This window comes from Dermacentor silvarum, chromosome 7 (genome assembly GCF_013339745.2).
Source record: "Dermacentor silvarum isolate Dsil-2018 chromosome 7, BIME_Dsil_1.4, whole genome shotgun sequence".
In the NCBI taxonomy this organism is placed as follows: Eukaryota; Metazoa; Arthropoda; class Arachnida; order Ixodida; family Ixodidae; genus Dermacentor; species Dermacentor silvarum.
Genome location: NC_051160.1, coordinates 172762171 through 172774802, shown reverse-complemented (window position 1 = coordinate 172774802; position 12632 = coordinate 172762171). Strand labels below are relative to the sequence as shown.

Sequence of the window (12632 nt, the reverse complement as noted above, 5' to 3'; positions counted from 1 at the left end):
CGCCGCCGCTACAGATGCCCTGCGCCAGCTCCCCGAAGTTTCGTTTTCTGCCGTTATCGGGAAGCGGGCGTTTGCCGGCCTGGGGGCAGTTTCGTTGGCCGGCCTGGGACAGCGCCGCTGCGTCCCTCTGCGGCTACGGCACAGAGGAAGCATAAAGTAGAGGAAGCATAAAGGAGAAAGAAGGGTTCACTGCCATTTTCTATGCGTGGCTATGGTAGCGTGGCTGAGACGTCGGCACGTACACGCATCTTCCGGCGCAACGCAGAATCGGCGACCTTGCCATTTGAGAGAGGGTGAAATTTCCGCAGCATTTTTTTTTCTTTCTTTTTTTTTTTTTCCTCACGCGCGACATTGAGGGGTCTCTCCTAAGCTTTTACTCTATGGCTGTGCCGGAGCTGTCGCAGAAACGAGACGAGACAGCTGCGTTCGATGCGAACGAAATCAAGATTCTTCTTTTTCTTTTCTTTATTGCTTTTCTTAGCGCGCGCGCCTTTGGAGCCCGCCGTCTTCTTCTTTCTCGTCTTGTCCACTCTCATGAGTTTCAATAGCTTCCGGCCGCGAAAAGTTTCCTTCTCATCAGTGGAAGCAACCTTCGAGTGTGTATAGGTGTTGAACAGGTCTCCGAACGAGTTTTCCTTTGGATTTTAAGAGACAGGAGCGCGGTTTCCCGTCGACTCCAGAATATACTTCAATGACCTTAGCCAGGTTCCAGAAGGATCTAGGAGCACGTGCACCGATCAAAACGATATCTCCTTGGTTCACTGTCATTTCTTGCTTTCTTGCGTTACACTGCTCTCTCAGTTCTTTCAGATATTCCTTGTTCCATCTCTTCCACCAATCTTTCGTAATTTTTTGCTTATTTCTCCACATTTCTTCTATGCTGATCTTTTTTTCACTTTCTGTACTGTCTTTGATCCTATGCTTTCCACCTATTATATCAGCCGGCACAATAGGTAGAGGTTCATCTGGTTCGCTGTATACATAGGTCAACGGTCTGTTATTAAGGGCAGCTTCAACTTCAGTTGTTAGTGTTTGCATCTCTTCTCTTGATAACAGTCTTTTCCCAATAACTTTCCTCATTGTTGATTTCATGCTTCGTACCATTCTTTCATAAAAGCCTCCCCACCAAGGCGCTTGTTCTGCGATGTACTTCCATTTGATTTGATCCCCTTGGCTTGCTCTTTTGGAAACTTCTTTCTGTAGTTCCTTTATCATACGATTGATGTCTCTGTTGGCCTTCTTGAACGTCCTTGCGTTGTCACTATAAATGATGCAACATAGCCCTCGTCTCGCAGTAAATCTTCGGAATGCATGCAAGAATGCTTCTGTTGTCGTGTTGTCCACAACTTCGAGATGTAAAGCTCGTGTGGTAGCACATACAAATATTGCAACATACTGTGTTGTAGTACCTTTCATCGCGTCCTTTACAAGTAACGGACCCGCGAAATCCACTCCGATCACTTCAAATGGTTGTCGCTCGTTGACTCTGTCAGCAGGAAGTGGTGCTGTTTCTTGGTGTAGTGGTCTAGCGTCAAATCGTTGGCACTTTAGACATCCATGAATTATCTTCTTCACGAGCTGTCTTCCTTGTATTATCCAGTACTTAGTTCGAAGCTGTGATAATGTGACGCTTATTCGTCTGTGCAGCGTGAGTTGATGGATATGGCGTACCAGCAGCTTTGTACCAGCCGTCCACTTTGGCAGCACAATAGGATGTCTTTCGTTGTATGATAATCCACTTTGAAGTAGCCGACCTTTGTGTCTTATCAGACCTTGATCGTCCTCAAAGACTTCCGTACCATGAAGAAACATCCTTGTTGTCTTCGTAGGAATGCTCTTGCTCTGTACTATGTTTTCTCGTATATGTTGTTGTTCTAGCTTGATTATTGTCGTCTCAGCATTCTTCAGTTCCTCAAAACTCAGATCTCCGATGATCAGTCTCTTTTTTCGTATATTCCGGATATACCTGAGAACCCAAGCTGTGACTCTGAGTAAGCGTATGTATGTGCCATACTTCCCCGCGTCAATCACTGCCGTATTTGAGGTGCATGTGTTAATCGCATAACTTTCACCATGCTCAGTGTCGTCTTCTGCATCTGTTTGTTCTGTATTTTCTTTTTCAGAACTGACCATTTTGGACCATGCCACCATAGCTCTGAGTTTATCAGACGCTCTGCGCTTACACCTCTAGTCATCAAATCAGCTGGGTTTTCTTCACTTGCAACGTAATTCCACTCTGACAGTTTCGTTTTTTCCTTTATCTCCTTCACTCTGTTTTCGACAAAATTGTCTCGTTTTTTCTTTCCGCGTAACCAACTGAGAACAATGGTCGAGTCTGTCCAATATCTCGTTTCGTTGAGTTTTCTTACAAATCCTCTTCTGATATATTCAGAGAGGTGTGCAGATAACGTCGCAGCCATTAGCTCGAGTCTTGGCAAAGACATTTCTTTCATTGGAGCTATTCGTCCTTTTGCTATGAGTAGCTCAGACTGTTTTTGGTTTTCGTAGGTATTTATCAAGTAGGCTGCTGTTCCGTAAGCGTACGGGCTTGCATCAGAAAACAAATGAAGATCCGTGTGAAGAGGCTGGCTGCCTTGGTTAATATCAAACCATCTAGGTATGCTGAAGTCATGTATTAATCGTAGCTCTTGAATCCAGTTCCTCCACGACGCCGTTTCATCTTCTGGTAGTGCGTCGTCCCACGATGTCCCCTTCCTCCACATGTTTTGTATTCGTCGCTTAGCTGTCACTGTGAATGGAGTGAAGACGCCTAGAGGATCGTATATTCTTGCTGTTAGCTGTAGCATTTGCCTCTTAGTAATTGGACCGCTCGTATCGATGTCCTTTGTGTCAAAAGATGGGAGGTACAATCTATCTTCCTCGTAATTCCATCTGATGCCAAGTACCTTTATCTGGGTTGAGGTTTCCATGCCTGTGTTTTCCTCTTGCATGTCTATGGTTCGCTGTAATCCAGGCTCATTAGTTTTGAACTTTCTGAGTGTCATTGACGCCTCTTGAAAAATATCTTTTGACTCTTTATAAAGTTTTTCGGCTTTTTCTGATGAGTTGGCTCCCAGTATCACGTCGTCGTCGTAAATGTTGTTCTTCAACTGCTTAATCGTTTCCGGAAAGCTATCTTCCAACTTGCTTATGTGGTTTCGTACAGTTGCTGCAAGTAAGAAAGTACTCGGAGCTGTCCCAAACGTAACTCTTGACATTCTCCATGTCACGACTTTTGCGTCGCTACCGCTTGGAATTCTGTCCCACCAAAGAAAACGCAATGCGTCTCTATCTTCTTCGTGTATTTAAATCTGCAGAAATGCTTTCTCTATATCAGCTGTCATTGCTATGCGATAGTGTCGGAAGTTCATCAGCATATGCACCAGATCACAATTGAGATTCGGTCCTGTTTCGAGGTTATCGTTTAAAGAAAACCCTTTTGTTGACGATGAAGATGCATCAAATACAATTCTTATCTTTGTGGTTTGTCGATCTTCCCTTATCACTGCCTGGTGCGGCATGTAGTAGCAGTGTGTCATCAGTCTACTTTTTTCGTCGACCACTTCTGCTACTCCACTATTTAAATAATCTCTGATAACACTGTCATAGCGCCGGAGTATGCTTTCGTCCTTCTGTAGCCGTCGAGTGAGTTGTCGTAATCTGTTCATAGCTACGCTCTTGTTTTCATCAAGTTCCACGTTATCTTTCCATGGAAGTCTGACAGAATATCGCTTCTCTTCAAATTTTAAGTGCCTCTTGAAGTGCTGAATCACTGCCTTTTCTCTCCCGGTTTCTTTCTCAGGGCACTTTATGCCTAGATTTTCAATATCCCAGAAATGGCTGAGTTCTGTCTGTATGTCGCAGTTATCCACGTTGACGTTAAGTACCATTACGGTTGACTTCTCCATTATTGTTGCTGATATCCTAGCTTCACCTTGTACTGTCCAGCCGAATATGGTTTCTGCTGCTGTCAACCTCTCTTCTAGTCTTCGGATATCACCTGTCATTACTTGCCAATACTGGTCTGATCCAATAAGTATTCCAATTTCTATGCATGATGTGCCTTTACATGAAACGTCAGCCAGCTTGAATCCGTCCTCTTCATACTTCTTTTGCAGTGAAATAGGCAGGAACGGTAATCTTTCTTTTGAAATTATGTCTACCTCCAGTGCTTCCAGTACCACTTCTTCACTACTGGAGATACTTTTCAGTTTAACTTCAACTGAATTCATGACTCTTTCATTTTGTCCTCCTCCGAATGAGCCTATCGTGAGTCTTTCTTTTCCTTTAACCTTACAGCCAAGTTTCTCAGATAGGCTTTTCACTATGAATGATCTTTGGCTGCCATTATCCAGTAGAACACGACAATAACATGACTGCCTTCTACCTTCTGCTAATGCAGCTGCAGTCTGCAGAAATACACTTGATGAGTTGTTCATAAACTGGCATGTAGATGTTTTCTCTTCTTGATTTTCACTTTCACCAAGAGTAGATGTTGTACACTGTGCTGTCAGTTCTTTGCTTCGGCACATAGACGTCGCATGCTATTTTCGACATATCTTGCACCTAATGTTTGCCTTACATATTTTAGCAGTATGGCGAGGCCTGGTACAGCGGAAACATCTGTTTGCCTCTCTGAGCTTCATTTTCTTGTCTTCATAAGGCATTGTTTTCCTACAATCATCAGTATAATGAGTTGTATTGTCACAAAATATGCAAAGCTTTGCAGCTGTACTTTGAAAATTAACAGTTCTTGTATGCTGCTTACTCTCAGCCCTGTGGCTGTAGCTTTCTCTCCTTTCTGTTGACAAGTCCTCTCTGCACTCTACTTGATCTTCGATGTATTTCATCAAGCGCCTGAGAATATCTTCTTGACGTATAGCCACATTCTGATCTCGTGATGAAGATCCACTGAACGCTTCTCTTTGTTTTAACTGGAATCCAATGTACATATCCACTGGCAAAGCTCTTTTCAGGATCGGAAGCAACATCGATGCATAGGACTCGCTTTTCAATCCTAAGGACTCCAATCCACGTATGTGCACTTGCACCTTTTGTGACAGCTTTCTTAAACCGTCAATGTCGTTGCAGCTCGCTACTGTATTCAAGTTAGTCAGTTCTTTCATGTGCATTTCTACCAGCACGTCATCTTTTCCGTACCTCTTCTTGAGTATATCAATGGTGTTGCTATAGTTACTGTAGGAAAATTGTAGTCCCTCCACGGCAGCTGCCGCTTTTCCGGTTAGTGATGACAGAAGGTACGTAAATTTCTGATTTTCGTTCAAGTCGGTTCTTTCGTGTACAGCTGTTTCAAATTGCCGCCAAAATCTCTGCCATATCATTTTGTCGCCGTCAAACTTCATTAGTTCTAGCTTCGGTAGCTTCACTATTGTTGCTTGCTGAGATTGTCTAGCTTCGCCATTAAAATTGGTTTGCTCCCTCGCTGTTTGCCGTACTTCTTGCCGAGAAAGGTACGCGTTGATGTTGTGCAGTGCACTTATTATCTTTAGCTCGTACTCATTTGTTTTCGCAAACTCCGATTCAGCTGTTTCGGGCGTTATGAACTGCTCCATCTGCTCGTCCGCTTTCTTTAGCGAGTCTGCAATACCTTTAATCTGGCTGGCTATCAGCGACATCGCTGTAGGATCTTGATTCTCCTCCAGTTTCTTTTCAGCATCGCTCACTAGATTTGTTATTTGCGTCCTCAGCGTTTTTCGCTTCTTCAAAATCACTTCTCTGTTCATCTTGAATAACTGAGGAAACTGCTGGTCGCTTACAGATTCTAGCGGCGAGACGTCATCCGAATCTTGGTCGCCCTCTGTGTTCGTGCCGCTCCTTGCCGTCGATGTCTCGTCTCGCTGCCGTTGGTTCGCTCTCGGGCCTCCTCTTCGTCCGTCTTCTGTGGCCAGTCCGTCGTTCTGGTAGTCCGTGGCCAGTCGGAAGAGGAGTAGCCGCTAAATCCTGATCACGGCACCATGTCGCAGAAACGAGACGAGACAGCTGCGTTCGATGCGAACGAAATCAAGATTCTTCTTTTTCTTTTCTTTATTGCTTTTCTTAGCGCGCGCGCCTTTGGAGCCCGCCGTCTTCTTCTTTCTCGTCTTGTCCACTCTCATGAGTTTCAATAGGAGCAATGCCGGTCGTAGGTGCCGCCGCGTGAATTATTTCGAATTAACGAGATTCGACTGTAAATTGAATGCAAACGTTCTAGCCGCATTCCTCGACTGTCACATACGCGTGGCAGCTCGGTGCACATGTTTTGCATATGTGCGGGCCTTGAAAATTGTTGCTTTGGTTATAGTGCAGATATTCGCGACTCCGGCGACTTACGTTATAAGCGGTCTACACTGTACTTTCTGGAAGACACGCGAGCACCAGCATTTACTCTGGAACCTTCGGTGACTCCTGTATAAAAGCCGACGCGATACCACGCTACCATAGTTCGCTCAATAAAAAGTTAGTTTTGTCATTCACAGCTTTGCTACTGTGTTCTTGACGGTCACTACCACATGACATCTGGTGGAGGTGCTGGGTAGCGGCCGTTAAGAACAGTAGCATTATAAGTGAGTTCAACTGTAATACTTTCTATGTGCGCACTTAGTACAATATGCATTCCTTGCTGACATTGTGCGAGTGCACATGAAAAGTGCCTCACGGCTGCTCCCAAACAAGAATGTTAAATCTTTTTCCTAAAATTCAGTACTGCTGTTCAGCAGTTTCAGTTAATGTGGAGCTCCTGTGATTTGCAGCTGTTCGGTGCCATGGAAAAAGCAATGCAAGCCTCTCAAGCGGCACAGATGCAGATCCTGCAGAGCCTCCATGACAGGTGGGTTGTGCTTCACATTACGCATGCATGTGGCATAAATGATTATTCTGGCGAGCTCATTTGCATTAAAATTTTACACAGAAGTGGCATTCCACAGTGCAAAATTAGAAAATATTGTTGGAGTTGGCCTTTAAACGGACACTAAAGAAAATATTAAGTCAAGCTAATGTGATAGATTAATGCTCGAGACAATTAAGGTGTCCATATTATCACAAACAGAACTTTAGTAATAGAGAAATTGAGGTAAATGCAGGACACGATTTGAGATTCTCCCAGGTCATTCAAGTACTAGCCTAATGACGTAGAAACTCCTCATTATAATTTTGTCTCTAGTACTCAATCGCTTGTAATAAAAATTTGATTGCATGGCATTATAACACAAAAGAAAATGCTGCATGTCTACTTCTTTTGAATTCTTAGAAAAAAGAACTCATTGACATTACCTTTGACAATGACGCAGCTGGTGTTGAAAAGGTTATTTTTGCTCGACTCTGTGCCACTCATGCTTTCATGTTTTGGTAGTTTGTATCGCATAGTTATGTACTTGTGTTCCTGGATCGCGAAGCTCACAGCATAGAGGCAACCACATGCACGTGATATTCAAGCAATGGGGTAGATGGTCCTGCCGTATTGTCACGTCTTGCTGTGGGACAACGAGTGGGTGCTGATAAGGTCCCGGCTTTGTCGTTTTCTAGATAAAATAGAAAAACGAGTGTGGGTATGTGCGAGTGTGTAACTGTGAAAATATCAGATGTTTGCTATTTTCGACACTGTTTTTTATTTCATTGCGAAGCTGTGATGGCAGGAGGCGCAAGCAAGTTTCATATCATTTGAGTTACAGGCGTCATGAAGTTCCTGTTTCTCCAGGAAACATCCCCAAAGGACATTCTTACTGAGATATCATGTATACTGAAGGAGTGTCCTCCTTATAACACCTTAAAAACCTGGGTATCTCTTTTCAAGGATGGGAATTTCACCATTGAAAATGAGCCCCACAGCGGGCGCCCTCCAACTGACGCGGCAACCTGCGGTGCTGTCCATGAGCTGATTATTGAGGACCGGCAAATATCCACAAAAAACTTATCCCAGATTTCATTCCATTTATTTCACCTTAAAAGCCCATTACATAAGGGCCCCATGCAGCAATACATATACAGACACAATATACAAACACGTACACGTATGTAAACATATACAAAAAATACAACCCAGTGTGCAATTTCAACATGGTAAGGAAAAGTTATTGTAAATACAATTTGAATCCTCACGGGTTCCTAAGCAGTATGTTAAGCACACAAAATAATATAAAAAAAGTAATAATAGGGGGCAAAGAAGGAAATCAGTGACGCTACGGTGAAGGCGTTTTCGTGTTGGACAATTTGTGAGCATGTTGCAAAATATTGAGCAGTCCTTGCAATGATATCAGAAAGTGAATTCCACGGTGCTTGGGTTTTTACGAGCTGTGCATGACTAATGTTCACCTTTGAGGCAAGCTATGGGATGACTGCAAGATAAACGGGAAGATGTTCTGTGGGGAGGGTTTCGGAGTACGTGTCGTGATACAGAGGCATAATAAAATTAATGAATTATTCGGTGTGATTCCAGTGGTGATAGAGCAAGTGCCTTTTAGAGGCGGTGACAGTGACCTGCCTAGATTATTGTGATGAGATAAACAATTTATCTTCCAAGTCAGCAGATGCCACACGGCTGCTGCATATTCGAGCTTGGGTGGAATTTCTTCATTTCGGGAGATGCTGTTTTTAGATTATGGCGTCAGAGCAGATGGTTTGAATATGAGTAGTCCATAATAGTGACTGCTTCAGGTGAACCCCTAGGTAACTGAAGCATTCAGTTGATTCAAGAGGTAATGTAATATGCATGATGGTTGATGATATTTTTGCATGAGAATGACATGGATGCTATAATAAGGGCTAATTAGCTGGTATTTGGTTTGGTATTGATACCGAGCAGATTGGGGGCAATGTTTTGATTGGGGAGTCACTGAAATTAAAAATTACTGATGATCGTTGAGTGCGGTAGCACATTTCTCATACCTAATTGGGTTGCTTTCCGAGTCTTTGAGCTGTAACTGAGTGGTTATTGGTTTGGTAGAAATTATATCCCAGAACTATTTAGGGTCAGAAAGCACAATAGATAGCAAGTTGGATGAAAAGATTTTGTCTTTGGCCTTTTCTAATTCTCGGACGTATAGTGTCGCGCACGAGTGGTAATTTTCCCATGATTCCACTGTATTACTTTTCTCAGCGGACCTCTGTTCTGGAGATTTTTTAGTTGTTTGTTGAACCATCTGTTTTCACAACTATGGTAGGTATGTATTTATATACAGTTGTAAGGGTTAGCAGCATGTTTTTATAAAGTTCTCAGTTTGTGTTCGCGGAGCGTAAATCGTAGGAAGTTAGGAAATCCTTGTAAAAGAGCTCAAGTTCAGCATTTTATGGAGTCATAATCGTCCTTTTTGTAGTCAACAATCTGTTTTCTCATGGGCGATTTTGTTTTTAATGGCAGTGAGACAGATATGGCAAGAAGATTGTGGTTGCTAAGGCCAGGCAGTGCCGTCACATTGGAGATGTCATCAGGGCAAGTTGTAGGCAGAATGTCTAGTATGTTATCGCCTCTGGTAGGGCAACTTATTATTTGATTCAGGTTAAAGTCTAGTGAGAGGTCAATAAACTGTCTCGATTTGTTAGAAGGAGCCGTAGTGGATATTGAAAGTAATGTGGTTAGTTACAAAAGAAGACAATGGGACAGAGCGCTCTGTCCCATTGTCTTCTTTTGCGGGCTGTAAAGTCGTCCACAAAAAGGACAGGGGAAACAGGGAACTTCTGTATTATGTACGTTAGAGCATCACGTAGCTTATCACATAAAGAGGGTGTGCAGTCTGGTGGTCTGTAACTGATGCCAGTGATTACCTTCAACGGGGAGCTACTGTACGCACACCCAAGATAGCTCCAGGTTCACGTCATGACATGTAAAGTGACGATGGCAGGCTATTTTTGACGCAATGAGTACGCCGCTGCCACTTCTGTTCGGTCATGACGGTGCAGTGTAAAATCCAGGTATGGTGCAAATACTTCACAGTCCATGATATCGCCATGTAGCCATGTTTCGGTGAGCACAATGATGTTAGTGTCGATATCTGTGGTGAAACTGTGAAGGCTGTCTCGCTTTGGGGAATATGCTATGAATGTTGGTTAGTACAGTAAAACCAAACGCGTTGCCGTGCCACTGCAGATCATGAGAACGCCTGAGCAACAGCGGCAGTGGCCGAGCTAGTGGAGCGACCGGCACATTCAAAGCAAGCGGGTTCTACACCGTGCACGCCCACCCGGCCGCTGTATGTTGAAAGCCATCTGCGGCGGGGTCAGAGTCCGCCTTGCGCTGTGTTTTCGCAGCTTATTTCGAGTTGATGCAAGTGGTGGCACGAAGGTCAATTCTCTCGCTGCTGCTGCCGCGCTTACTCACTCCAGTGTTTTGACAGCAAGTTTCTGCAGTCATCGAGTGAGATGCGTTCATGTTTACTTGTGCGCGCATTCATTTAGTAAGTATGCCCATGTTTACAAGCTTATACAGCCGATAAAACTGCTATCCTTACTTCGTTAGATGTCCATTAATTTGCTATCGTAATCGATGCTTCGCCTTTCAGGTGAAACTGTGTCTTTTTCAGGGGACCGTGAAAAAATTATGTAACAGCTGGTAAAACGTACCTGTGAGGAAGGTCACCAGCTGCCACAGTTATGTCAGAAACAGCTCTGAATGGCTGCCAGTACAGTTGTTAGACATCTCAGCGCTCGTAGTGTCACTGAGGATGGTGCGTGCGCGTGTGTGTAATTAAGGGACATGTACAGTTAAACCTGCTTATAACGAACCTCCATATAACGAATTCCTGGATATAACGAAGTTTTTCTATTCCCCGCCATTACTCCATAGAAGCACATGTATTTGAGACCTCTACGTAACGAAGTGGCAGCAGGAGACCCCCTCGATATAACGAATTTGCCCCTTTGACAGCCTAGAGATTTTGCCCCAAATATTGTTATTTTTGCGCGAGTGGCAACCTGAAACACCTTGTCCGCTGCGACAGAATGCGAAGCGAGCGCACGTGTGCGTGCGTGTGCCTGGCGGGCCTGCATCCCTCGACCCGGCGATCTTGCCGCCGTGGGCGTGACCTTTCCCCCTCCTTTCATTCAAACCTGATCCTGCCGCTTGCTGCAGCTGGCCTAGCCCACCAAGCCGGCACTTCTCCTTTTCCAGTTGATGTTGCCGACACGCTGGTACACGCTGTGACACATCACACTCGATGAGCGCGGACGCACGCTGTCAAACGCTGGCGGCGTATGGAAGCGCCGCTGGAGAAGCGAGTGAAGTGACCTTCGTGCTGTTGTCTATCGCTTCAACGCAAACTGAGCACCGAGAACACACAGCACGCACAAAGCTACAAGCCGCCGACACACCTACACTGCTAGACTCTGCCCCAACCAGTGTTGCCAACCAATTTGTGTTGCCGGCAAGGGCTTTATTTGTGTAGCATAATCGCTGGCTTTTTTTAAGTCAACTTCCCTGCATAGGAGCCGTATTATGCGGTGAAGCATAAGCAAAACAGTGCGATCAGGAATACTATGAGTTGAAAGGGGCCACTGTCGCAGAACATTGTACAGTTAAACCTGGATATAACGAAATTGACAAATTCCCCAAAAACTTCGTTATAAAGAGGATTTCGTTATATGCAGGTTCGGCACAAGAATTCGAAAAAGAAAAGCTTACCATATTTACTCAATTATAACGCGCCCTCAATTGTAACGCACACCCGTTTTCCGTTTTCGTCGAAGCACTCATCCTTGGAATGTCACACCAGGTACCGCATGCGTGGACGCGTGTCGTTTCGCACAAGCGCGAGGCATCGGAAACAAAGAGCCAGAGCCACGATGGCATTGTAGCGTCGTATAGCGTTACATAGAACCCCGCTGTTACGTTCCCGGGGGCTGCGTTTTCCCGGCTGTTCATTTTCGGCCGGTCCCGGCACAGCTCCCATAGAACCCAATGCATTGGTAACCCCGCTGTTGCGTCGCAACTGTGGGACCGTTCCGGCATCATACGTTGCGAAGTGCCACCCCGCGCCGGCCCGAGCGGCCGTTTTGACTTTTCATATCACTTGGCTTGGTGGCTTGACGATGGCACTGGCCGCCCAAAGTGCCGGCGGCGACAACTATGACATATTTTCTGTTTCTGCCAGCAAAATTATGGCCCTTGAGATCCGTATTTGCTATATAAAGATGGTGTCTATGACGCGTTGTGGCCCTAAAATTGGTTTTGGCTCATAGATATTCCGTATAAAGTCCAAGGGCGATAACGCAGTCGCTGCGCGCCGTATGCTGCATGTGCGAGTGAAATCGTGCGAGGGGAGCCGATGACCTCGTCTAAATCTCACGCGCGCAAGAAAAGCAGGGAGGAAGTGCGCCTTCTTCCGTTGCGCTCGAGGCACCGGCGAGGGAGCAAGGGGGGAGAGACAGCGGGGAGGCGTTGTACTGTACTCTGGCATCAACTGCGTACTGCGTGGCAGCGCGTGGTCGCACGGGCCGTATCTTGAAAGCGATCTGCGTTGGAGCAGAGTTGAGTGTACTAGGCAGAGTCTAGCAGTGTAGGTGCGTCGGCGGCTCGTAGCTTTGTGCGTGCTGTGTGTTCTCGGCTCTCAGTTTGCATTGAAGCGATAGACAACAGACGAAGGGCACTTCGCTCGATTCTCCAGCAGCGTTTCTACACGCCGCCAGCATTTGACAGTGCGTGTCCG

The 12632-nt window shown here is 45.2% G+C and overlaps 2 protein-coding genes across 3 annotated transcripts in view; both read left to right on the top strand.

Annotated features, from left to right (window-relative positions):
- LOC119458699 (uncharacterized) overlaps nt 1-12632 on the top strand; it is a 604514-nt gene that overhangs the window by 475116 nt on the left and 116766 nt on the right. The gene's annotated exons all lie outside the window — the stretch shown is intronic.
- Nucleotides 1-12632, top strand: part of LOC119459342 (1-phosphatidylinositol 4,5-bisphosphate phosphodiesterase classes I and II-like) — a 343616-nt gene that overhangs the window by 294239 nt on the left and 36745 nt on the right. Inside the window, exon 21 of the mRNA XM_049671676.1 lies at nt 6750-6826. Within this exon, the coding sequence (XP_049527633.1) occupies nt 6750-6826 (77 nt within the window). The remainder of the gene's footprint in view (nt 1-6749; nt 6827-12632) is intronic.